The sequence below is a fragment of the Dendrobates tinctorius genome, unplaced genomic scaffold, assembly GCF_039654945.1.
Source record: "Dendrobates tinctorius isolate UK_male_01 unplaced genomic scaffold, ASM3965494v1 ptg000020l, whole genome shotgun sequence".
NCBI lineage: Eukaryota > Metazoa > Chordata > Amphibia > Anura > Dendrobatidae > Dendrobates > Dendrobates tinctorius.
This window is the reverse complement of record NW_027361688.1, coordinates 7,673,931-7,699,896: the sequence shown is the minus strand read 5'-3', so window position 1 is coordinate 7,699,896 and position 25,966 is coordinate 7,673,931. Positions and strand designations below refer to the sequence as shown.

Sequence of the window (25,966 nt, the reverse complement as noted above, 5' to 3'; positions counted from 1 at the left end):
GTTATTCTGCTTAATTTGACCTCACTGCTGAGAGAGGTGAGGGTAATGCTTCTCATGATTTCAGCAGATATGCAAAACAATAAGTCAGCTATTCTGTAATTCCTCCCTTAACCAAAAGCACAATATTGTTAAAGATATTTTAGCTAATATAGTGGATCTGTTATGTATTGTGCAGCTTTTACATTCTAATTTAAAAGAAATATTATTACCAAGTTTGCATTAATACTTTAATTCATTAATTGTAAATAAATTATTTTTTTCTGTTTATAATTATTGGTTATGAAACAGTGTGATCAGCAGTGCTAAATGGTGTAGTTGGGGTGTGGATATGGGTGTGACTAGTTGTGACATGGGTGTGGTTAGGGCTTGGATATGGGTGTGGCTAGTGGTGAATTGGGTGTGGTCAGGGCGTGGCCTAAAATGTGCAAGCTTCGTCCCTCGTTTCCTTCTTCAAAGGATGGGAGGTTTAAGTGATGGCCATCAAGCAGCGCGCCCTCTGTAGCCACATGCCAGAGATGCCTGATGGCCGATGAGCCTGGGGGGAGGTGAGTGAGGCTTGTATCTGTCTGTATGTCTGTGTATGCCTGTGTGATGTGCATATCTGTCTATAACAGTGTGTATGACTGTATATATTTATGTATTTTTGGAAATTTGTCTTCAAATATGTAGATGTGAATATCTGTGTATTGTATGTGCATTGCATGTCTGAATTATATAGGTAGAATGATGACATCCGGGTCACCAGAGCTACCAAACTTTACACCATGCTCAGAGTCTCACAATAACAAAATATCACAAAATAATAAAAATATGTATATATACATTGTACCCATAAGGCCGGTTTCACATTCGCGCTTTTAAGCGCAGCGACGGCCTGTGCACGGCCGCCGCTAAGCCCCGCCCCCTGCCCCGCCTCCACCGGTATCTCCGCCTCCGGGCGCATGACGTTGCATGCGTCGTGCGTCCCCTATCTTCATCACAGAGGGCGCAGGCCGTGCGCAGTCTGCGCTCAGTCTGCGTTTGGCGGCGCATGCGTCCTTTTGACGGTGCGCCGAGCAGCGTCAAACGCAACCTGTTGCATTTTGGTTGTGCTCGGCGCACCGTCAAAAGGACGCATGCGCCGCCAAATGCAGACTGTGCGCAGACTGCGCACGGCTTGCGCCCTCTGTGATGAAGATAGGGGACGCACGACGCACGCAACGTCATGCGCCCGGAGGCGGAGATACCGGTGGAGGCGGGGCAGGGGGCGGGGCTTAGCGGCGGCCGTGCACAGGCCGTCGCTGCGCTTAAAAGCGCGAATGTGAAACCGGCCTTAATAAATATTTTTATGAAAAAAATAAATAACAAAAAAAGTGTACACATATTTGGTATCGCTGTGTCCGGAACGACCCAACCTATAAAACTGCCCCACTAGTTAACCCCATTAGTGAATACCGTAAAAGAAATAAATAAAAAATTAGCTAAAGAATATGATTTATCATCATACCGACGAAAAAAAAGGCAGTAAAACGCAATCAAAAAGACAAATGTAAATAAATATGGCATCTCTGAAAACGTCTTTTTCTTCTACAAAAAGCAAGCTCCATACAGCTCCATCAGTGGAAAAATAAAAAAGTTATAACTCTCAGAATAAAGCGATACAAAAATAATTATTTTTTCTATAAAATTGTTTTTATTGTGTAAAAACCACCAAAACATAAAAAAATATAAATGTGGTATCTCTGTAATCGCACTGAGCTGAAGAATAAAGCTGCCTTATCAATTTTACCACACGCGGAGCGGTATAAACCCCCTCACCCCCCAAAAAAAAAACAATTCCTGAATGGCTGGTTTTTGTTAATTCTGCCACACAAAAATCAATATAAAAAGTGATCAAAAAATGTGATGAGCCCGAAAAAGGCATCAATGTATACGTCCAATCGTCCCGCAAAAAAACAAGCCCTCATATGACTCCGTCAGCCAAAAAATGGATAAATCATAGCTCTCAAAATATAGAGATGCGTTTTTGCAATAAAAGCGTCATTTAGTGTGTGACAGCAGGCAAACATAAAACCCGGATATAAATCTGGTATCGCTGTAATCGCACCGACCCGAAGAATAAAGTCGTCTAATCCTGAAGGGATTAAAACATTTCCTGACAGCAGTTTTGAGTTATTTGAGGGGTTCAGTTTATAAAACGGAATCACTTTGGGGAGATTCCAATATATAGGACGCCGCACAGTCCATTTAAGTCTGAACAGGTCCTTAACAGGTTTTATTAGTTTCTTGAAAAAAATAAGAAATTGCTGCTAAACTTTTGACCCTTCCAACATCCCCAAAAAATAAAATGTTTGAAAAATGATGCAGATGTAATGTAGACATATCGGAAATGGTATTAATTAATTCTTTTGTACAGCATGATTAACTGGTTTAAGGATGTAAAGATTGAAAGTTTGAAAATTGCAAATTTTTCAAAATTTTCTCCAAAATTTCAATATTTTTACTATAATTGCCATATGGCTGTAGCCTCCAATAATGGGTTCACATGACTTGTGTCTCAATTAAGCATAAATGAGGACACCGTGGCACCCAGGACCTGAGAAGCCCCAGCTATGGGTGTAGATGGCTACCACCATGCTTCACTCCGAGGTCTCAGGGCCTGGCATACACAGGAGCCAAAGAGATTCTCAGGAAGAAAAGGTGAAAAGTCACTTGTATAAATAAAGATGTCAAGCTTTGCTCTGCGTCTCCCGGGGATGGGGAATATGGGACACAATAAATAATATATAGTGGGTGCTGTAAGAGTGCCCGGCATCCGATATTACCTCCTCCAGTCTTTCCTAGCCATACGAGGGTGACAGGAGGTGGTGAGTTGTGGGCTTCGTGCCATACTCTCCTGAAATGTAAATATAAAAAAATTATAAGATGAAAAAAAATATTGAATTCTATTGACCATCGGAAAATTCACAGGAAAAAAGGAGAAAAAGGATCCATTGGCTGAATTCTGGTAAAAAGTTCAGATCTTTTATTTCACATAATTACAAAGGATTGTTCAGACAAATTAAAAAGAATAGACACTACTTTTTAAATTGTCTGGACAATCTGTTTTTAATTTTGTGAAATAAACATCTGAACTTTTTACCAGAATTTAGCCAATGATTCCCCCATTAGTGACCCCACACTATATGATGGCCCCCTTTAGTAGCCCTCACACTGTATGATGGACCTCTTACTAGCCCTCACGCTGTATGATGGCCCCCATACTGTATGGTGGCTCCTCTTAAGTAGCCACCATACTGTATGTTTGACCCCTACACATTATTAAAATAAAAAATATCATACTGTATACTCACCTAACCTTTGACAGCCCAGCGACATGGCAAGGGCAGACGGATGCAGAGATGTCTACAGACACACACAGGACATCAGAGTCTTGACACTAAGGCTGTGGAGTCAGAGTCATGGAGTTGATGTCCATTTTGGTGGAGTCGGTATAAAATTGACCAACTCTGACTCCTAAAATATATAATAAATTGGGTGCAGTAGTACAATGCAGGATGTGCTGTAAATGTTTTCAGAATAATTTGGGAAAGCTATGAAATGTCCATAAATGTCTGTTCTGTTCCTGATCTCAGGATCTTTTAGCTGAAATGAATCTGTGCTGCACTTTATGTATATGCTCAGTATTATGTAAGTGACCAGTGCTGTGGAGTCGGGAGTCAGGGAAATTGAGGAGTTGGAGGTTTGGCTTACTGACTCCACAGCCCTGGATGAGACCATCACCTCGCTCTTCTGCAGTTCACAGAAAAGCCACCTACGCTGTACAGAATGGAGGGCGGTGGTGCGGGGAGACTATGCTGCGGTCACCGATACAGTATAGGGTGGCAGTTGATCTGGGTGGGCACCTCTGAGTCTGAGGCTCAGAACAACCTCCCCTTCTGCACCCCCCGTAGATATACTACTGAAATATAGTATTTTGAAATATCTTGAGCGCTTTTTCCTGATGAGCTTTTGAAAACCATCTCCACAAAATAAAAGTGGTGTCATGTCACTTACTTATAACGGAACCTCACTGAATACTCTCCAGTCTAAGTACTGTCAAATCAAAGTGCTGCAAAAAAAAAACAATATCATGAAAAAAAAGCTTCAAAACATCAAAAAATGCAAGGAAAAAAAAAACAGTTATGGGAAATGATAGAGGAGTAAAGGTACGTTTTCTAAAGTGGTTTCCACCGAGCTTTCCTAGGCAAAACTGCTACAGGAACAAGCTTCCCAGCCTATTAATAACAGCGCACAGCTGTCTGCTTAGCATTTTACTCATTATTTAAAATCTGGCTGCTGCGACAAGCGCTGACATCAGTAAGGTTGTTACAGATCATAGCCAATGAACTGCGGTAATGTTACTGACGTCACCACTCACAGCGTGAGAGATTACTGCCAGTTCCCACACTGCGAGTGATGACGTCAGTAAGGTTACCGTAGTTCATTGGCTGTGAACTGCGATAACCTTACTGATGTCACCCCTCGTCACAGTGGTTGGATTCACACGCTATTCTCAGTGTGTTCCTGTGTCCGTGGTGAGCAGTCACATTACTGATGTCACCGACCACTGCAGCCTTTAGATGTATCACAAAAAAGATACAGTATATAGTGCCAATCATGATATCTTTAGTTAAACTTGTTAAAAAGTTGTTCAAAAATTCATCAGAAAATAGAATCATACATAATTAATAAGGCCACTGCCATCCAATAATAGGGAAACAAACCAACACAGATAACCCATAAAGCTCATGAAGATAGTGCCCTTGTAACACCTTGTACTATAGCCCCTACTATGTCCTATCACAGGTACAGATTGTGTCTATAGTAGTCAGACTCTAATATAGTTAGGTAAATAGCACTTACATGAGTAGAGGACTGGAGTGTGGCGTCCCCGATCGCCCCAACGCGCGTTTCGTCTCTGTAAAAAGATCTGCGGATGTGAGTGTGAGAAACGCTACAGATCGACGCAATATATCTATCTATAGATATTCACTTATATTTGTTATGTGTGTAAGCATTACTTTAGAACATGGTATGTGATGATATTATGGTGTTCAATGGAGAATGTAAAAGAAGAGGTTGGACAAACAAATGACATCACAATTCTTTTTTTGTTAAATAACATATCTTTTTTTAGCTTACAAAAACGCATACAAATTCGCATTAAAAAACACATGAAAATCCGCATCAAAAATGTTTTTAGCCGGGGTTTTCTGCCAAGAGAGGTAGAATCTGCACAGAAAATGCCACAGGCAAATCCGCAACATGTGCATATACCCTTAAGATGTCTTCCAACCTGATTCCACTGCAATAGTGAACACATCATAACATAAGATCATTTCCGGGTTTTTAAACCTCTTCAAGCTTCATATCTACTAAAGTTGTCAACTTCTTTCATCATCACATAAATGATTAAACCCGACCTTTGGTTTCTGGGTGTGTGAGAATTGTAGTTTCCTTTCTCTCTTCCTCTGTCCACCATGGCTTCTGCTGATCTGAGAGAAGAGCTGGGCTGCTCCATCTGTCTGAGCACTTATACAGATCCTGTAATGCTGAGATGTGGACACAACTTCTGCCAGGTCTGTATTGATCGTGTGCTGGATACACAGGACGGGTCTGGAGTTTATTCCTGTCCGGAATGCAGAGAAGAATTTCAGGTGCGGCCTACACTGATCAGGGACTTTGCTTTGTGTAAAGTAACGGAGAAATTCCTGTTTACTCAACCACCACATATGGAAAATGGGATCTTCTGCACTTACTGTGTGGACTCTCCGGTACCTGCTGCTAGATCCTGTCTACACTGTGAGGCTTCTCTGTGTGATAAACACCTGAGAGCTCACAGCAAATCACCAGTACACGTCTTATCTGATCCCAGCACTTCTCTGGAGAAAAGGAAATGTTCTGTCCATAAGGAACTTTTAAAGTATTATTGTACTCAGGATTCCATCTGCATCTGTGTGTCCTGCACCTTAGCTGGAGAACATCGGGGACATTGGGTGGAGATGCTGGATGAGCCCTCTGAGAAGAAAAAGAAAAAACTGAGAAATGTTCTTCAGAAACTGACCACAAAGAGAAAAGAGACTGAGGAAAGAGTCCAGAGTCTGGAGGAGCGCTGGAGAAAAGCTGAAGAAAAAGCAGCTGGAGAAGCCGAGAGAGTCACTGCCCTGTGTACAGACATCAGGAGACGGGTGGACGACCTGGAGAAGAAGGTCCTGAGTGACATCTCCAGGCAGGAAAAGGAAGAGTCACTGCCACTGTCTGCTCTGATCCATCAGCTGGAAATAAGGAAGGACGAGCTGTCCAGGAAGATGAGACACATTGAGGAGCTGTGTAACATGACGGATCCACTGACTGTCCTACAGGAACCAGACATCGGTGACTTGTGTGATCCTGAGGAGGACGGAGGTGATGAGGACACATGGGGACATGATAAACGGCGCCATAATGGAGATGACCTGGATGTGGCTGTGATCTCACACACATTACACACATTATGTGAGGTAATATCAGGTATAAGGAGCGGGATCTATGTGGAGGGTCCTGCAGACATATTACTGGATGTATCCACAGCTGCTAATAATCTCCTTATATCAGACGACCGAAAAACTGCGACCGGGACACGAGAGAAGCAGAATCGTCCAGATACAGCAGAGAGATTCCAGTATTATCAGGTGATGAGCAGGAGGGGATTTACCTCAGGACGACATTACTGGGATGTGGAGAGCAGAAGATCAGGGAGGTGGATGGTGGGGATGTGTTACCCCAGTATAGACAGGAGGGGAGATCGGTCAGAGATTGGATATAATAACAAGTCCTGGAGTTTGTACAGATATAACGGTCGGTATTCAGTGAGACATGACAGGAATGAGATCCAGTTACCTGACAAGATCTCCAGTGATAGAGTCAGGATCTGTCTGGATTATGAGGTCGGGCAGTTGTCCTTTTATGAGCTGTGTGACCCCATCAGACACTTACACACCTTCACTGCCACCTTCTCCGAGCCCCTTCATGCTGCATTATGTGTATGTAATGGTTGTTTGACAATAAAGAAAGCATGAGTGTCAGTGACAGGTGATGATATCTATAGTAGGGGTATGTAATTACTGAGACCTTTGGCCACAAGATTTTTAACCCCTTCCTGATATGGCCAATTTCCCTTTTTGTTTTTTTTTCCTCCCCTTCTTCAAACAACCATACCATTTTCATTTTCTTTCTGTCCCCATAGATGTATGGGGGCTTGTTTTCTGCGGGATGAGTTGTACACCATTCATTTTACCATTTAGTGTAATGAACATGGGGAAAAAATTCCAAGTGTGGTGAAATTGTGAAATAAAATGCAATTCTGGCATTGTTTTTTGGGAATTGTTTTTACGTTGTACATTTTATGGTAAAAAAATGACCTGCAATACGATTCTCCTCATCAGTATGATTACGGCGATACCAAACTTGTGCAGCTTTTTATTATTTTAATGCTAAAAAAATAAAAAATGTTAAATTCTTATTATGTCGCCATTTTCTGAGAGCCATCATGTTGTCATTTTTCGGTTGATGGAGCGGAGTGAGGGATTATTTTTTGCAGAGTAACACAGTGTTTTTCTTGATACCACTTTGGGATAGATGTGACATTTTGATCGCTCCTTACAGCATTTTTTGTAGAGTTAGCAAAAAGTGAAGTGAACGGGCACCATCCTAAATATAATTAATGATTTAGAGTGGAATCACCTGATGCATACAAATAAACATTGAGCCACACAAAAGGAAAGTATATGCACCAAAGTACAGGGATCACCACCAAGCCGTATAATCAGGATTAACAAGTTTCTTTATTACAATGAGCAACATTAACACACATTTGTTTAAAAACAATTAAAAAGTCCGAAGAAACACAGACATGAATCAATAGACAAACATTGGGTCATGATTAGTGTTGAGCATTCCGATACCGCAAGTATCGGGTATCGGCCGATACTTGCTGTATCGGAATTCCGATACTGACTTCCGATATTTTTTCAATATCGGAAGTCGGCATCGGAATCGGAAGTTCAAAGTTGATTGACAGCCGAAATGACGTCATCATGATGCGCGGTGTGTGCGCATCATGATGCGCCGTCATTTCGGGCCTTCCGGGGGTCTCTGCCGGCCTGCCGGGGGGCTGTGCCGGCCTGCCGGTGGTCTGTGCCCCCTGTGGGGGTCTGTACCGGCCTGCCGCGGGGCTGTGCCGGCCTGCCGGGGGGCTGTGCTGATGTCCGGGGGTCTGTGCAAGCATCGTCCGATGGGACTACAAGTCCCATCTGGCGATGCCTGCTACCATGACAGTGATTGACACATTAGCCAATGATGGGACAGTAGTAGTCCCATCATCCGGCTAATGTGTTAAATGTAAAAAAAAAAAAAAAATACTACATACATACTACATACATACTACATGCATGCTACATACATACTACATGCTACATACATACCACATATATACTACATGCATGCTACATATGCTACATACATACTACATATATACTACATGCATGCTACATACATACTACATATATACTACATGCATGCTACATACATACTGCATGCTACATACATACTACATGCTACATACATACCACATATATACTACATACATACTACATGCATGCTACATACATACTACATGCTACATACATACTACATATATACTACATGCATGCTACATACATACTGCATGCTACATACATACTACATACATACTACATACATACTACATGCATGCTACATACATACTACATACATACTACATGCTACATACATACCACATATATACTACATACATACTACATGCATGCGGAAATTCCCACACAGCAATGGCATAAAGTGAGACTAGGGACTTTTTTTTTTTAAGTGGCGGAGGAATACAGTGTGGAAGGATACCTACCTTCCGTCATTGGATTCCTGCAGCCCGTAGAGAATGGCAGCATCAGCTGATGCTGCCGTTCTCTACCCAAGATCGTCGTGGGACACACTCGTGGACTGCTTCGGATCGTGGGTGAGTATTTTTGTGGTTTGTTATGTTACTATTTATTCCGTAAAAGACAATGGCTTCGGGGAACAATGTGACAAGTATTGGTAAGTATGTTACTCTATGTTATATGTACTGTATGTCTATGTATGTATTGTATGAATGTATTGTATGTAGCATGTATGTAGTATGTATGTAGTATATATGTGGTATGTATGTAGCATGTAGTATGTATGTAGTATGTATGTAGCATGCATGTAGCATGCAGTATGTATGTAGCATGCATGTAGTATATATGTAGTATGTATGTAGCATGTAGTATGTATGTAGCATGCATGTAGTATGTATGTAGTATGTATGTGGTATGTATGTAGCATGTAGTATGTATGTAGCATGCATGTAGTATATATGTAGTATTTATGTAGCATGTAGTATGTATGTAGCATGCATGTAGTATGTATGTAGTATGTATGTATTATGCATGTGGTATGTATGTAGCATGTAGTATGTATGTAGCATGCATGTAGTATATATGTGTTATGTATGTAGCATGTAGCATGCATGTAGCATGCATGTAGTATGTATGTAGTATGTATGTGGTATGTATGTAGCATGTAGCATGCATGTAGTATGTATGTAGTATATATGTGGTATGTATGTAGCATGCAGTATGTATGTAGCATGCATGTAGTATATATGTAGTATGTATGTAGCATGCATGTAGTATATATGTAGTATGTATGTAGCATGTAGTATATATGTAGTATGCATGTTGCATGCATGTAGTATATATGTAGTATGTATGTTGCATGTAGTATATATGTAGTATGAATGTAGCATGTATGTAGTATGTAGTATGAATGTAGCATGTATGTAGTATGCATGTTGCATGTAGTATATATGTAGTATGTATGTTACATGTAGTATGCATGTTGTATGTATGTAGCATGTATGTAGCATGTAATTTTTTTTTTATTTTTTTTTTACATTCAACACATTAGCCGGATGATGGGACTACTACTGTCCCATCATTGGCTAATGTGTCAATCACTGTCATGGTAGCAGGCATCGCCCGATGGGACTTGTAGTCCCATCGGACGATGCCTGCACAGACCCCCGAAGCCTGCACAGACCACCGGCAGGCCGGCACAGCCCCCCGAAGCCTGCACAGACCACCGGCAGGCCGGCACAGCCCCCCGGAGCCTGCACAGACCACCGGCAGGCCGGCACAGCCCCCCGGAGCCTGCACAGCCCCCCGGCAGGCCGGCACAGCCCACCGGAGCCTGCACAGACCACCGGCAGGCCGGCACAGCCCCCCGGCAGGCCGGCACAGACCACCGGAGCCTGCACAGACCCCCTGGCAGGCCGGCACAGCCCCCCGAAAGGCCCGTACAGACCCCAGAGAGGCTGTACAAGGCAAAAACAGGGTTTTTCTTATTCCAATACCGGAAGTCCCATAGACTTGAATGGGACTTCCGGTATCGGAATCGGCGATACCGATACTTTTTTTTAAGATCGGCCGATCCATTCCGATCCGATACTTTGAAGTATCGGACGGTATCGCTCAACTCTAGTCATGATGTTAAACAATAGAGAGTCAAATACTCAGAGCCCCACAGTAAAGGCCCAGTCACACTTTTGTGACACGCCAGCGAGATCGCTGTGTGTGACGAGGATCAGCGACCGGCCCCCCTGCCGGTTATCGCTGATCGTGCTCGAGCGGCCTGGGCCGTTTTTTGATCGCTGGTCTCCTGGCCCAGCGCGCATCTCTGCGTGTGGCAGCAAGAGACCAGTGATCAGCGACGCTGGACGCTGGTTGCTAATGTAAACGGCGACTCCTGGATACCCGACGTTTACATTAGAAACCAGCGTCCAGCGTCGCTGGTCCTGATCGCTGGGGCTGTCTAACGATGTCCCAGCGATCCCATCATGTCGGATCGTTGGTGGGATCGCTGAGACATCGTTTAGTGTAACGGGGGCCTAACTCTACAATCAGGGTGCACTGACCTTGAGAAAGACACATTACTGTGTTGATACGCGTGGGTCCTGGGCCCCATGAAACTGAGCTGTGTGCTTGTGCTTGAGGGGCTAGCTGCCATCATGTTGGGGGAATGAGTGATTTCATCCGTACCTCTCTAGCCATCCTTGCTGGTAACATGCTGTGTTTGCGTGGCACAATCTTTTCTTTTCTGCCATATTAGAGCCAAGTGCTAATGTTTTGTAGATGTATAGCTTCTTTTTGTGTTGATTTGATAATGCTATTTTCGGGCTGTGTATTTAACACTAGAGTTGCAGCAACCAAAAATGGCGCAATTTTGGCATTTTTAATTATTTCTTTTTGCCACATGGGTTTTTTTTGCCTTCCTCTGGATCAACATGTTAGGGCAGGTTAGGACAGGATATGGGTTGAACTAGATGGACTTAAAGTCTTCCTTCAACCTTAATAACTATGTTACCATGTTACTGCATTTACCAATTGGTTTAATTATTTTATATTTTGATAAATTGAACTTTTATGATGCGGTGATATTACATATATGTATTTTTAATTTTTGTTGTTTTGTTTTTGCATATTTTTGAAAACTGTTCTTTTCTTACTTTTTTACTATTTTTATTAGCTCTCTTATGGGTCTTGACCCTGCGATCGTCTGATCGCTTATGCTGTATACAGAAATACCACAGTATTGCTGCATATTGTAAAAATCATAGTCTTCTTTAAAGCCCGGCTACAAGAAGGGTTTCACAGAACCTCTGTGATGACAGGAGGTCTTAAGTCGCCCCTTGGATCTCTTAGTAAGCCATCAGCGCCCTGCGATGACGTCACGAGGCTCCAATGGATGAATACAATGATGAGCCCCCATGCCAACGCTGTGAAGAAGGTTCAGTCCCTAATATTACATGTGGAGGAGAGACACTCGTCCCATCCGACTTATCTTTGGATGCTAATTCATATCTTTTATCTTATCTTATCTTAGGCCATGAAATTAAATGCGAAAGGGATAAAAAGTTCAATGAAATTCTCTCTGAAATCCGGAATCTAGAAGTCTTAAACAAATGTTCCTTCAATAGAGAAAGAGCTGGTAAACTATGTAAAAATGTGAGAGAAATCGTCATAAAATAAAAGCACATTATTATTCTCAAGACAATAAAGCTGGGAAATTATTAGCGAATAGACTAAAATCCAGAGAAATTAAAGCAAAAATCCTCTATCTCAAAAATGGCCCACAATAGCAGAAAATACACAGCCCTAAAGACATTGCAAATAAATTTAAAGAATATTATTACTCACTTTATAACTAAAGGCCCCTTTACATTTATCGATGCACCAGCGATCCCGACAACGATACAACCCGGTCAGGATCGCTGGTGCATCGCTAAATGGTCGCTAGTGAGCTGCCACACAGGCAGATCTCACAGCGATACAGCGGTCGTTACTTACCTTTCAGACGAGGCGATCCTGACGTCCTCCCGCCCACGTCCACGTGTCGCTCGTCGGCGCCAGCAGGAAGCCCAGCAGGAAACGCCCGACGAGAAATGGAGCTGCGCGATCTCGCGCGATCAGCGACAGACAGCGGGGGAGCCGGTCGGAGGTAAGTATCACACATAGCGATATCGCTGCTGCGTCACAAAGTCGGTGACACTTTAGCGATATCGCTAGCAATATCGCTATGTGTAAAACCCCCTTTATCCTCTGCTCCTGACCATATTCCTCCCAATTTATTGGACATTGAGTCCTTCCTATCTAACCTTAGTCTTCCTTCTTTGTCTAAGGATCAGTTGGGACAGTTGAGTGCCCCTCTTACTAATGCAGAAATAAAGAAAACCACCTTATCGCTACCATCACATAAAGCGCCAAGCCCTGATGGTTTTTCAAACATGTATTATAAAGTCTTTATAGCCCGGTTAACTCCATATCTGACAGAGACCCTTCAGTATGAGGTTTTTCAGGGTTCATTTTCCAAAGAGATGTTATCAGCCACAATAATAACATTACCAAAACCCAGCAAGCAGCTGGACATCCCACAAAATTTTTAGACCCATATCCTTATTAAATACCAAAATTAAGAACTACGCTAAATGCCTAGCGACTCGCCTAGCCCCCATTCTCCCATCATTAATATCAATAGGCTTTATAAAAGGGAGACAGGGGCAGATAACACAAGGAGAATCAAAGACTTGATTGATGTCATAAACAAAAGGAGGGCTCCAGGGGTCCTGGTGGCTTTGGATGCCAAGAAGGCGTTCGACTGGGTTAACTGGTCATCTGCTTTCTCCATTTGGATCCAATGGAGTTCGGGGGCTTAATACTAAATGCCATTAAACCCCTTTACTCCACACCCTCACCTTATCAGAAGCATTTTTAATAACTAACAGAACAAGACAGGGATGCCCCCTGTCGCCCCTCATGTTTGTGCTCACTATTGAACCTTTGGCACAAGCCATTAGGCAAAATGAAAGAAAAAAGGGGGTGGAGATTTCTGGAAGTTCACATAGCATTTCATTATATGCTGATGACGTGTTTTTAACCTTAGCGGAGCCTGAAAATTCACTTAGGGAAGCCTTGAAGACAACCAAACATTTCGCAAACATGTCAAACTATAAAACAAATGAAAACCAATCCCAGATTCTGCCTTTAAACACGCCAGATGAGGTTCTACTACATTTACAAAAAATGTTCCTCTTGATTGGCGTCAGCACCGTATTACATATTTAGGCTCTTCAATAACTATATCTACATCAACTTTATATAAATCAAATTATCTTCCTTTATTGCAGACTCTAGAATCTGACGTAAATAAAATGGGCCAATACGAGATTTCATGGGTGGGACGTGTTGCAGCCTTTCAGATGTTCTCATTACCCAAGTTATTATACTTGTTTCCTACAGCTCCAATCTCCCACACAAAAATTTTTTTCTGTCAGATAAACAGTAAACACTTTTGTGTGGAGGAACAAAAGACCTCGCTTATCTAATCACCTTATGAAAAGACTTTTGGAGGGCTCAGCCTCCCTAATATCCATGATTACTATCTACCTACCCAATTAGATCAAGTTACAGCATGGTGGAATGGAAATAGAACTTGTAATTGGGTTCAAATTGAATCACAATGTGCGGCCTCTAAAAATCTAAAAGCTCTATTTAGTGCTTCTTTGATGGCTCCAACTTAAAAGATAGATGCTCTTCCTCTGACGGTGTCATCCATCTCTAGCTGGAAAGCATTCCATAAAAAAGGTTCTTCTAACGCCTCAGCACCGCTTATGTCCATAACTCCATTGGAAACCTTAGAACTCTTATTACCAGATCTTAGAATTAAAGATTGGACAAAACGAGGTATTGTACTAGTGAAAGATTTGTATGAAGGTCCTAACCTCCTGTCTTTTGCTTCTTTACATAATCATTTCAAAATTCCCAACGAAGAGTTCTAGAAATATCTCCAAATTCGGCACGCAGTACAACATTTTCCGATATCAGAGGGAACGGTTAACTCAGGATTAATATTGACTCTTTCAAATGTTTCATCCAATAAAGTGGGACTAAAACCCATATATAATTTAATAGACATGAAAAATGTTTTAATAAAGTCGACTCCCCTTTTATCGTGGGAAAAAGAATTTAATAAAACATTCTCAAGCAGTGAAAGGACAAGCTCACTAGCTTTTGCAGCTCACAACTTCAAATGTGCCTCTTATCTTGAGTCCTATATGAAAACAGTTTTAAGATGGTATATACGCTCATATATATATATATATATATATATATATATATTGTACCCATACATAAATAAATTTCTAAAAAAAATTTAAAAAAAAGACACATACTTGGTATCGCCGTGTCCGGAACAACCGAACCTATAAAACTGTCCCACTAATTAACCCGTTTAGTGAATACTGTAAAAGAAATAAATACAAAATGTGTCAGAAAGCTGCTTTATCATCATTCTGCCGCACAAAAAGTGGAATAAAATGCGATCAAAAAGACGAATGTAAATTAATATGGTTTCTCTGAAAACGTCTTCTTGTCCCACAAAAAACAAGCCGCCACACAGTTCTGTCAGTGGAAAGAAAAAAGGTATATCTCTCAGAATAAAGCGGTGCAAAAATAATTATTTTTTCTATAAAATTGACTTTATTATGTAAAAGCGCTAAAACATGACAAAAATATAAATGAGAGATCTCTGTAATCGCACTGACCCAAAGAATAAAGCTGCCTTATCAATTTTACCACACGCGGAGCGGTATAAACCCCCTCACCCCCCAAAAAAAAACAATTCCTGAAATGCTGGTTTTTGTTCATTCTGCCTCCCAAAAATCAGAATAAAAAGCGATCAAAAAATGTCATGAGCCCGAAAACGATACCAATAAAAACGTCCAATCGTCCCGCTCAAAACAAGCCCTCATATGACTCCGTCAGCCAAAAAAGGAAAAATCATAGCTATCAAAATATGGAGATTGGTTTTTCCAATAAAAGCGTCATTTAGTGTGTGACAGCAGGCAAACATAAAACCCGGATATAAATCTGGTATCGCTGTAATCGCACCGACCTGAAGAATAAAGTCATCTAAACCTGAAGGACTTAAAACAGTTCCCGACAGCAGTTTTGAGTTATTTGAGGGGTTCATTTTATAAAATGGAATCACTTTGGGGAGTTTCCAATATATAGGACGCCGCAAAGTCCATTTAAGTCTGAACAGGTCCCTAAGAAAAAAATGAGAAATTGCTGCTAACTTTTAACACTTCCAACATCCTAACAAAATAACATGATGCTTGAAAAATGCTTGAAAAATGATGCAGATGTAATGTAGACATATGGGAAATGGTATTGATTAATTCTTTTGCACAGCATGATAAACTGATTTAAGGATATAAAGATTGAAAATTGCAAATTTTTCAAACTTTTCTCTAAAATTCCCATATTTCTATTATAATTGCCATATGGCAATGGGGTTCCCTCTCCTCTATTGATTGGTAAGCCATTCTTTCCCTTTATGCGCTACTTGCAATTATTTCCACATTTTTTGCACTTTACCGTGGGTACCATGAAGGGTCTTCTTACTGTTATGTGTTCTTTCCATGTGATATGGATTTCTTCTATATATGGTGACCTCTTTATGGGAATTTGATTACTTTAGATGGAAATTTCTTGGCACCTTGTGAGGGGGACTCCTTATATTCGGGACATCTCTGGATACATGTTTTACTATGGTAAGTATGTGTTTTTCTAGTTTGTATTGTTCTTTAATAAAATTTATAAGCATTTTACTACCGAGTACTCCTGGTCCTCCTTTTTCTATGATTGCTTGGAGTTGGTAATAGGTGTTTTGGTGGTCTTTTATCATTAGCCTACTTTTTACCCTGATTATGCAGCTGGGTTGCTCTATATTAATGGCCATAGGGCTGTAGCCTCCAATAATGGATTCACATGACTTGTCTCAATCAAGCATAAATGAGGTCACCGTGGCACCCAGGACCTGAGAAGACCCAGCTATGGGTGTAGATGGCTACCACCATGGATCACTCCGAGGTCTCAGTGCCTGGCGCACACAGGAGCGAAAGAAATTCTCAGGAAGAAAAGATGAAAGCTTCTATAAAGACGTCAAGATTTGCTCTGTGTATCTCAGGGATGAGAAATTGGACACGATAAATAATATATAGAGGGTGCTGTAAGAGTTCCAGGCACCTGATATCACCTCCTCCTGTCCTTCCTAGCCATACAAGGGTGACAGAAGCTGGTGGGTTGTGGGCTTTGCGCGCCCCTCTTAGGCCAGTTTTAGTACCAAAACACCTCAAGACCGCAAATCACAAATCTCCCCCAGAGTAGCTCCCACACAGAATTATGGCCCTCACGTTGTATGATGGCCCCTTAAGTAGTCCCCACTCTGTTTGATGGCCCCATTAGTAACCCCCTCTTTGTATGATGGCCCCATTAGCAGTCCAAATATCTGTATGATGGCCCCCTTAGCAGCCCAAAATCTCTGTATGTATGGCCTCTTTAATAACCCCCACACTGTATGATAGGATTATTAGCAACTACACATTAGGATTCCCCCTTAGGAAAAAAGTGGAAATAAGCCTCAGTGTGTAGTATATGAACGGTTGCTCCTCACTGGTATAGCTAGGATCCAGGTCTGATGACCATCGGAAAATTCACTTCATTGAAATTCTAAAAAATGAGAAAAAGAATCCGTTGGCTAAATTCTGGTAAAAAGTTCAGATCTTTATGTGGCGCCCCTGAGGCTCAGTCGCCACAGAGGTACTGCACTTTCTCCTAAGGTGTGGTACCCCACCATCCAGGTAAGGTGGGAACTCCTGACCACGCTCCAACACTCGCATCCCACACAACAGAGTAGTTCAGCAAAGCCACATTGCGGCTCCTTGCTTAGAGGGTAGCAGAGCACCTTTGGTGGTTCCTTGCTTGGAACACTAAACGTGCTGGGAGGTGGGTGGAGTTGAGAATACATACAAGAGCGGGAAGGTTTAGGATTACGGGTCAGTCTGACGGGAGGTAATGAGGAAGGAAGCCACTCGGAGAGGAGTGGGGATCCCTGGAAGAGGGATGGAGGAAGGAGTGCTGCAGCTGCCTCAGTGATCTGAGCCAGCTGGCACAGGAAAGGAAAGAAGGAGAAAGACATTGAACTGTAACCTAAACTTCCATAAGAGAGAGAGATTAGTACGGAACGAAGGAGTAAAAGAGAACAGAGAGGACGTGGGTTAGAGGAAGAACCCTGCCTAGAAGTTCTAAGCGCAAGGCCGGGGCCCGGTCCCGAGGTTGTATGGACACTAATGGTTCTGCAGCAGACACCGGTGGAGTAGTGGGCTGTAAATGCACTACTCCCATCTAAGACTTGGGGCACAACAGCAACTTTGATAGTGAGCCGGGACTCAGGAGTAGGGAGTCCCTGAAGCAGGCTACAGCTGTCTGCCGTACAAGTAGAGTTCTTGGGAACATCTGTCAGGAGGAACTCCAGTGTAACTCAGTACTAGGAGATCTTCACACTTAAAGGCGCTATAGAGGAGACGTTCAGAAAGGCACATGTTCGTGGAGTGTTGGAAGGGAGCATTCCATCTTGCCTGGAGGTTGACTGAGTCTCTGACCCGGAGGACACGGCCCAGAGGCAGGCACCTGTGTGTACTACAGACTGTGAGTAAAGCTTCGGAGCTACAAGCCCCGGTGTCCTCCATTCATTCATGCACTAACACACTCAGCATCGCTACATCTGGGTACCAGCCTCTACACCGCCTGCGCCTCTCCTCAACCCCTACATCTACACTGCCCTGGGGCTACAGCTCCACCTGTGGGGAGCTTCACCATCTTGGCTGCAACACACCACCAGCCCCAGAGGATCTGCATGCAGCGTCGGCCTAACATCTCACTTGCCGAACACCACAGGTGGCGTCACGAACTATTCATCTAACTACATTCAAACCATTACACTCCCCCATTACTTGGGCGCCCAGGGCCACGATGCGGGTCACCGCTGCTGTGACACATCCCACTGATACCGGCCCGGTACCGAGTACCCCACAGCCCTGGGAGGGCGACCCATTTATTTCACATAAATCAAAACAGATTATCCAGACAATTTAAAAGGAATAGGCACTAGTTTTTAAATTGTCAGGACAATCCATTTTTAATTGTGTGAAATAGACATCTGACCTTTTTACCAGAATTTAGCCAATGATTCCGCCCTTAGCAACCCCACTCTGTATGATGACCATCCTTCTTAGAAGCCTTTACTCCGTATGAAGGCCCCCACACTATATGATGGCCCCCTTAGTAGCCCCAGCACTGTTTAAGGGCCCCCTCAGTAGCCCTTATGCTATATGATGGACCTCTTACTAGCCTCGATGCTTTATGATGGCTCCTCTAAGTAGCCACCATTCTGTATGTTTGACCCCTTAGCAGCCCCCACTCTGTATTTTGAACCCTACACATTATTAAAATAAAAAAATATAATACTGTATACTTACCTAACCTTTGAGAGCCCAGTGGCAAGGCAGGGGCAGACCGATGCAGAGATGTCATCGTGCCAGGACACACACCGGACATCAGAGTTCTGACACCAAGGCTGTGGAGTCAGAGTCATGTAGTCGATGTCCATTTTAGCGGAGTCGGTATAAAATAGACCGATTCTGACTCCTAAAATATATAATAAATTGGGTACTGTAGTACAATGCAGGATGTGCTGTAACTGTTTTCATAATTATTTGGGAAACTTATGAAATGTCCTATAAATGTCTATTCTGTTCCTGATCTAAGGATCTGGGCTTTTAGCTGAGATGAATCTGTGCTGCACTTTATGTATATGCTCAGCAGGGAGCAGTACTGTGGGTCATGATCCAGACCGGGTTTTGAGTCCTGTCTTCCCATTTTCCCAGTCTGGTCATGTCAGGGGTTAACCTTTCTCAGCCTCAGTCTGGGTTCAGGTTTGATATTTATCGCCGCTGCTTCCTGCAGGCGATGTCAGTTATAGTTTCTGCCTATGGCTGATGTAGCTGACTCTGCTTACCCTTATTTGTTCTGCTGCTGACTGTACCTGTGTCTGTTTATTCCCTTCTTCCCGCCCTGACTCTGTGTTTCCCTGTAGTGTATGGACTCCCTGGTTTTGACTTGGCTTGGACCCTGACCTGCTTCTGACACTTGTCTTTGGCTTATCCGCTCCAGACCATTACTGATCTTTTTGGCTTGTCTCTGACCATGAGTTTGTTTATTCCTTTTGGTACTGCACTACAAATTGTTACCTGACTCGGCTTGTTTAACTATTCTGCTGCCACTTGGTGGTAGCTTCGTTGCTGCACAACAGGTCTGCTTTGTCTGGGTGCAGCCCTCCTTCCACTCTATTGCCATCTAGTGGCAATACTCACCTGCATTGCAGCAGCATGATATTAACACGCTACACACACTAAATAGCAAACCTGAACCCAGACTGAGGCTGAGAAAGGTTAAACCCTGACATGACCAGACCGGGAAAATGGGAAGACAGGACTCAAAACAAGGTCTGGGTCATGACACTGTGGAGTTGGAGTTGTGGAGTCAGGGAAATTGAAGAGTCGGAGGTTTGGCTTACTGACTCCACAGCCCTGGCTGACATGATGACGTCATCACCTCTCTCCACCTGGGACCTGCTCTTCACAGTAAAGCAACCTACATTGTACAGAACGGAGGGCGGTGGTGCAGGGAGACTAGGCTGCGCTCACCAATACAGTGTCACTGCTCACCGCAGCCTCGTTCGTCTGTGGTTCCAGTACTGCTACATCAGTCTCTGCTGTAAAAACACAAAAACTGAGCTTGGTTTGAGTTGGTACACATGCAGCATATAAATGCATGTTCACATGGCCAAAAAGCAAACAAAAACCTACAAAAGACAAAATGAAAAAAACCCTGCTATAATTAAATAAGTAAAAAGCAAAAGTGCATTTAAATCATACAGAGTTCTTAGTAATACTGTATTTGATCAAGCATAGCATAAAAGCCGTCCCACCATCGACAAGGTGACTCTGCGGTCGGGGCGGTCCTACACTGTCTAGTATTAATAACCTTATCATGTGTCAAAGTTGACGTCTGTGTGAATAAGGGCAGACACGGACCGGGTCCCAACCACTAGGACACCAGTCAGGGGAAGCTTTAAATACAATTTCCAGTCTCTGCCGTTCAGCTCTGCTCTCCTGTGATTCCAATACTGCTACATCAGTCTCTGCTGTTCAGCTCTGCTATTCTATGGCTCCAGTACTGCTACATCAGTCCCTGCTCTTCAGCTCTGCTCTCCTGTGGTTCCAGTACTGATACATCATTCTCTGCTCTTCAGCTCTGCTGTTCTGTGGTTCCAGTACTGCTACATCAGTCTCTGCTCTTCAGCTCTGCTCTCCTGTGGTTCCAGTACTGCTACATCATTCTCTGCTCTTCAGCTCTGCTCTCCTGTTGTTCCAGTACTGCTACATCAGTCTCTGTTCTTCAGCTCTGCTCTCCTGTGGTTCCAGTACTGCTACATCAGTCTCTGCTGTTCAGCTCTGCTATTCCATGGTTCCAGTATTGTTACATCAGTTATCACTGTGCAGCTATACAACACAATACAACCATTTTAAAAAGGGGCATAACTTTATCAGGGGTTTCAGGACCTGGAACCTAGAGTGCCGATGTGAGAAGACCAAAATTATTAAAGACCCATAATAGTTAGGGGTCCTGTTGGAGATTTTACATTTGAACCCAAAAAAATAAGTTACACCAGTGATTGCAAGTATGCTCTGCTGCATCAATTCCTCCTTTCTCTCATATCTGCTACTTCATGGTTCCTATTCAGCTTTATCAATGAGTCTAGGACAATTACTCCAGATCTGCTCAGAAGGATCAAAGGCTTCGAGAATCCACATCATAGGTGAGACATGACAACTTCTCCTCTACACAAACCAAGTTCTTTCATTTTTCTTTCTTGTTTTTCCAGCTTTCTTTCCCAGAAAACTTAGATGACACCCAATATGGCGGCCATTACAACATCCACAGGAGTTCTCATAGAAGAGAAATCCTGTTCATATATCCTATTGGACGTCAGCTCTCTATGAACCACCACGCATCTTCCGATGGGACACTACTGGATTTCCTTCCTCACATCCTGACTCTGTTTTATGCAGCCTTATCTATCCTAACTCATGAAGTAGACTGAGGACACAAGTCACTGCCCTCCACAAAATCAACATCTACCTCTCCTGAGATACTATATGCTACTGGCGATCCCTGCACTTTCCACGATTTAACTCGTAGTCTATTACCTTCCACTTCTCTCCATTCCCCTCCTCACATCATGACACTGACACATCCAATCTCATCCTCACTGACATTGTAATACAACAGTCTGGTCACTGCCTCCACACAGGATCAACACGCTCCTCTCCTGCTGCTGTCACAATACCAACCACCAAGGAAACACTCCAGTCCCTGCTTCAATCAGTAAACCACCATTGGTGGACTGACCAGTTAAGAAAGGAAGTCCTATGACGATGAAGTGATGTGGCTGACACTAAGGTTGCCGGCATTGTGGGTGGCACTAATATAAGGGCACTGTGAGTGGCAATTAAACTCCTGTGTACTTGTGGCGCCCATGAGGCTCAGTCGCCACAGAGGTACTGCACCTTCTCCTAAGGTGTAGTGCCCCACCATCCAGGTAAGGTGGGAACTCCTGACCACGCTCCAACACTCGCATCCCACACAATACAGTAGTTCAGCAAAGCCACATTGCGGCTCTTGCATAGAGTGTAGCAGAGCACCTTTGGTGGCTCCCTGCTTGGAACTCTAAATGTGCTGGGAGGCGGGTGGAGTTACATAAAAGAGCGGGGAGGTTTAGGATTAGAGGTCAGTCTGACAGGAGGTCAGTGAGGGAAGGAGATCCCTGGAAGACGGATAGAGGAAGGAGTGCTGCAGCTGCCTCAGTGATCTGAGCCAGCTGGCACAGGAAAGGAAAGAAGGAGAAAGACATTGAACTGAAGCCTGAGCTTCCATAGGAAAGAAAGACAAGTACGGAACGAAGGAGTAAAGGGAACACAGAGGATGTGGGTTAGAGAGAGAGAACCCTGCCTAGAAGTTCTAAGCGCAAGGCCGGTCCCGGTCCCCAAGGTTGTATGGACACTAATGGTTCTGCAGCAGACACCGGTGGAGTAGTGGCCTGTAAATGCACTACTCCCATCTAAGACTTGGGGGCACAACAGCAACACAACACGGATAGAGAGCCGGGACTCAGGAGTAAGGAGTCCCCGAAGCAGGCTACAGCTGTCTGCCGTACAAGTAGAGTTCTTGGGAACATCTGGTAGGAGGAACTCCAGTGTAACTCAGTACTCGGAGATCTTCACACTTAAAGGCGCTATAAGAGGAGACGTTCAGAAAGGCACATGTTGGTGGAGCGTTGGAAGGGAGCATTCCATCTTGCCTGGAGGTTGACTGAGTCCCTGACCCGGAGGACACAGTATGGAGGAAGGCACCGGTGTGTACTACAGACTGTGAGTAAAGCTTTGGAACTACAAGCCCTGGTGTCCTCCAGTGATTTCTGCACCAACACACCCAGCACTGCTACATTTGGGTACCAGCATCTACACTGCTTGTGCCTCTCCTCTTCCCCAACATCTACACTGCCCTGGGGCTACAGCTTCACCTGTGGGGAGCTACACCACCACTGCTGCAACACACCACCAGCCCCAGAGGATCTGCATGCAGTGTCGGCCTAACATCTTATTTGCCGAACACCACAGGTGGCGTCACGAACTATTCATACATTCCATTCACTTTCCCCGCCATTAATTGGGTGCCCATGGCCACAGACTGAGTCACTGCTGCTGTGACACATCCCCGCTGACACCGGCCCGGTACCGAGTGCCCCGTGGCCCTGGGAGGGCGACCCATACTCTTTTAGGGGAACTTTGGAACGGTGTTGTGTTTTTTTTGGGGGGATACATTAGTTTGTTTTGCGGACATTAGTTTGGGGTTGCTGGAAGTCGTCTCTACAATAAGGGACAGAACTTCTGTATGTGGAGCCGATCGTTGCTGATTGACCCCTAAACTAGAGTTGCATTTAAATGGTTAAAAGGGAATTCAAAGACCATCTATGGCAGAATATACACCAACCCCTGCGATTGTTTCCATGGTACCCTGAGGCCATCTGCTGACCCCAGGATATGGTGGCCTGTAAGATCCAGCTATAACCTGGGTCTCACAGGCACAATCAGTGAATCACTGTCAGGTCTCAGGCACTGCAGTACACGAGTACTGCAGTGCCTGAGACCAGTGATCAAAGTAAAAATTATACATGACCCACAGTGAGGCTTAGTGAAAAAGTGAAAAAGTGAAAAAAGTAAAATGAAATGTGTGAAAAAGTAAAAAAAAAAAAAATGCGCTGAAAAATAATAAAAAGCCGTTTCGCCACTAAAAACGCGCAGCATTTGTGATAAAACAAAGTTAAACAACAAAAAAATGTACATACCGTAATTGATTTTGGCCACGTCTAGAATAACTTAATAAAAAAACTGGCACCCTATTTATTTCGTATGGCACATATCGAAAAAAAAAACCACAGCAAAAATGTTGCTTTTTCATCATACTGTCACACAGAAAATTGAATAAAAAGCAATCAAAAGTCATATGTCAAAAAAATAGTACAAATAAATACGCCAAACCGTCCCACAAAAAAACAAGCCCTGATATGACATTCGGCAAAAAAAAATAAAAACTTACAGCTCTCAGAATAGGATGATACAAAAAAATTCATTTTTGTAAAATACCACTTTTAGTCTGTAAAAGCAGCAAAACATACAAAAAAACTATATACGTCTGGTATCGATGTAATTGTAACGACCCGACGATCAAATCGGTCTCATCATCTTTATTGCAATGCGAACAGCGCAAAAAAAATACATGAAAAACATAACTGAAATAGTGTTTTTTGTTTATTCTGTCTATCAAAAATTTGAATGCAAAGAGATAAAAAAAAAATTATGTGCCCAAAAATGTTACCAAAAAAATCTGCAACTTGTTGTGCAAAAAATGTGCATTTTCTTATGCTGTTCCTTGTAAAAGTGAAAAAATTGGGGCTCAAACAACATTTTAAAGTGAAAAGTACAGTGTTTTTTCTTCATTCAAATTTTCATTAACTTAGTTAACTGCGGTAACCCTACTGACGTCACCGCTCATAGCGTGAGATATTTCTGCCAGTTCTCACACCACTTATTGCAGCAGCCGGATTTTTAATAACCAGTAAAGGCTAAGCAGAAAGCCGTGCGCTGTTATTAATAGGATGGGAAGGTTCATGGATATTGGCCCCTTCCCAGAATAATAACACCAGGTCACAGCTGTCTGCTTCCCCTCAGCTGGTTATTAAACATGAGGGGTACAACATTATTTTATTTATTTATTATCTAAATACAAGTACAGAAATTTACCCACGTAAATTTACACACAGCAGACGGACTCACATGCTACTCTCAGTGTGTTCCGGTGGCCGTGATGAGTGGTCACATTACTTGGACCCCTTATGGTTATTATTTAATTGTTATGGTAATAAATGGGTAAAGGAGGGTCGGGGAGGTGCTTTTTACAATTAAAAGACTTTTCTCTGTGTGTGTGTTTATTTCTTAACTACAGGGTTAGTAATGGGGGCAGGGCCGTATTTGCCACTAGGCACTTGAGGGCACGTGCCTAGGGTGCCAGGATGCAGGAGGGGCGGCACCTGAGCAAGGTTTTGTTTTTTTTCCAGTCCGGGGTCGGAAAGAACAGCTACCACAGCGGCTGACACCAGAGAGCGACACAAAAAGTCCTGAACTGTTAAAAAGGAAGAGCTAAAGGACCTGTGGTGACGTCATCATTATCACAGACCTTCACCATTTATTAGCTCCGCCCACTGATCACATGACGATGATGTCACCACGGGTCCTTCAGCTCTCAGTGCAGCAGCTCCTGGTTCTGTGCAGCTCGTGTTCTCTGGTATCAGCCAGCAGCAGATTTCCAGTTCCCGCCATTCCAGTGAGATTACAGGAGAGTTTGGTGGAGTTTTGGTTCTTGTGGTAAATCTATGAGAAGAGAGTGTGGGTTGAGATCAGAGCTGTTCCTGTGGAGGCTCCTGCTCCATGTGACTGGTGCTCCTCAGTGTTTTGGACGAGGTGCAGCATTGTATGGGACTGTGTGACAGTGCTGCAGTGTGCTATATGAGGAGGTGGCACACAGAGCTGCAGCGTGCTATATGGGGGGGTGGCATGCAGAGCTACAGCGTGTTATATGAGGAGGTGGCATACAGCTGCTGTGTGCTATATGGGGGAGGTGGCACACAGACCTGCAGCGTGCTATATAAGGAGGTGGCATACAGACCTGCTGTCAGGGTCCTGACAGCGCCAGCGTACAGCCTCTGCTAAGCAGGGACTCACCCGCACCGCAGGGACCCCTGGGGACAAGAACAGCCGGAAAATAAAGATGCACAG

General features: G+C 43.4%; 1 protein-coding gene and 1 long non-coding RNA gene across 2 annotated transcripts in view; one reads left to right on the top strand and one right to left on the bottom strand.

Annotated features, from left to right (window-relative positions):
* The window catches only part of LOC141083704 (uncharacterized), a 42,024-nt gene extending 34,502 nt beyond the window's left edge, over window positions 1-7,522 (top strand). Inside the window, exon 2 of the mRNA XM_073568097.1 lies at window positions 5,475-7,522. Coding sequence (XP_073424198.1) covers window positions 5,475-7,079 — 1,605 coding nt within the window. The 3' untranslated portion in view covers window positions 7,080-7,522. The remainder of the gene's footprint in view (window positions 1-5,474) is intronic.
* LOC141083366 (uncharacterized) lies at window positions 2,525-4,941 on the bottom strand. The gene is made up of 3 exons (XR_012230697.1): window positions 4,885-4,941; window positions 4,036-4,090; window positions 2,525-2,875 (listed from the first exon to the last, which is right to left on the bottom strand). It is a non-coding gene; the product is annotated as an uncharacterized lncRNA (long non-coding RNA).
* Window positions 7,523-25,966: the final 18,444 nt, after the last annotated feature.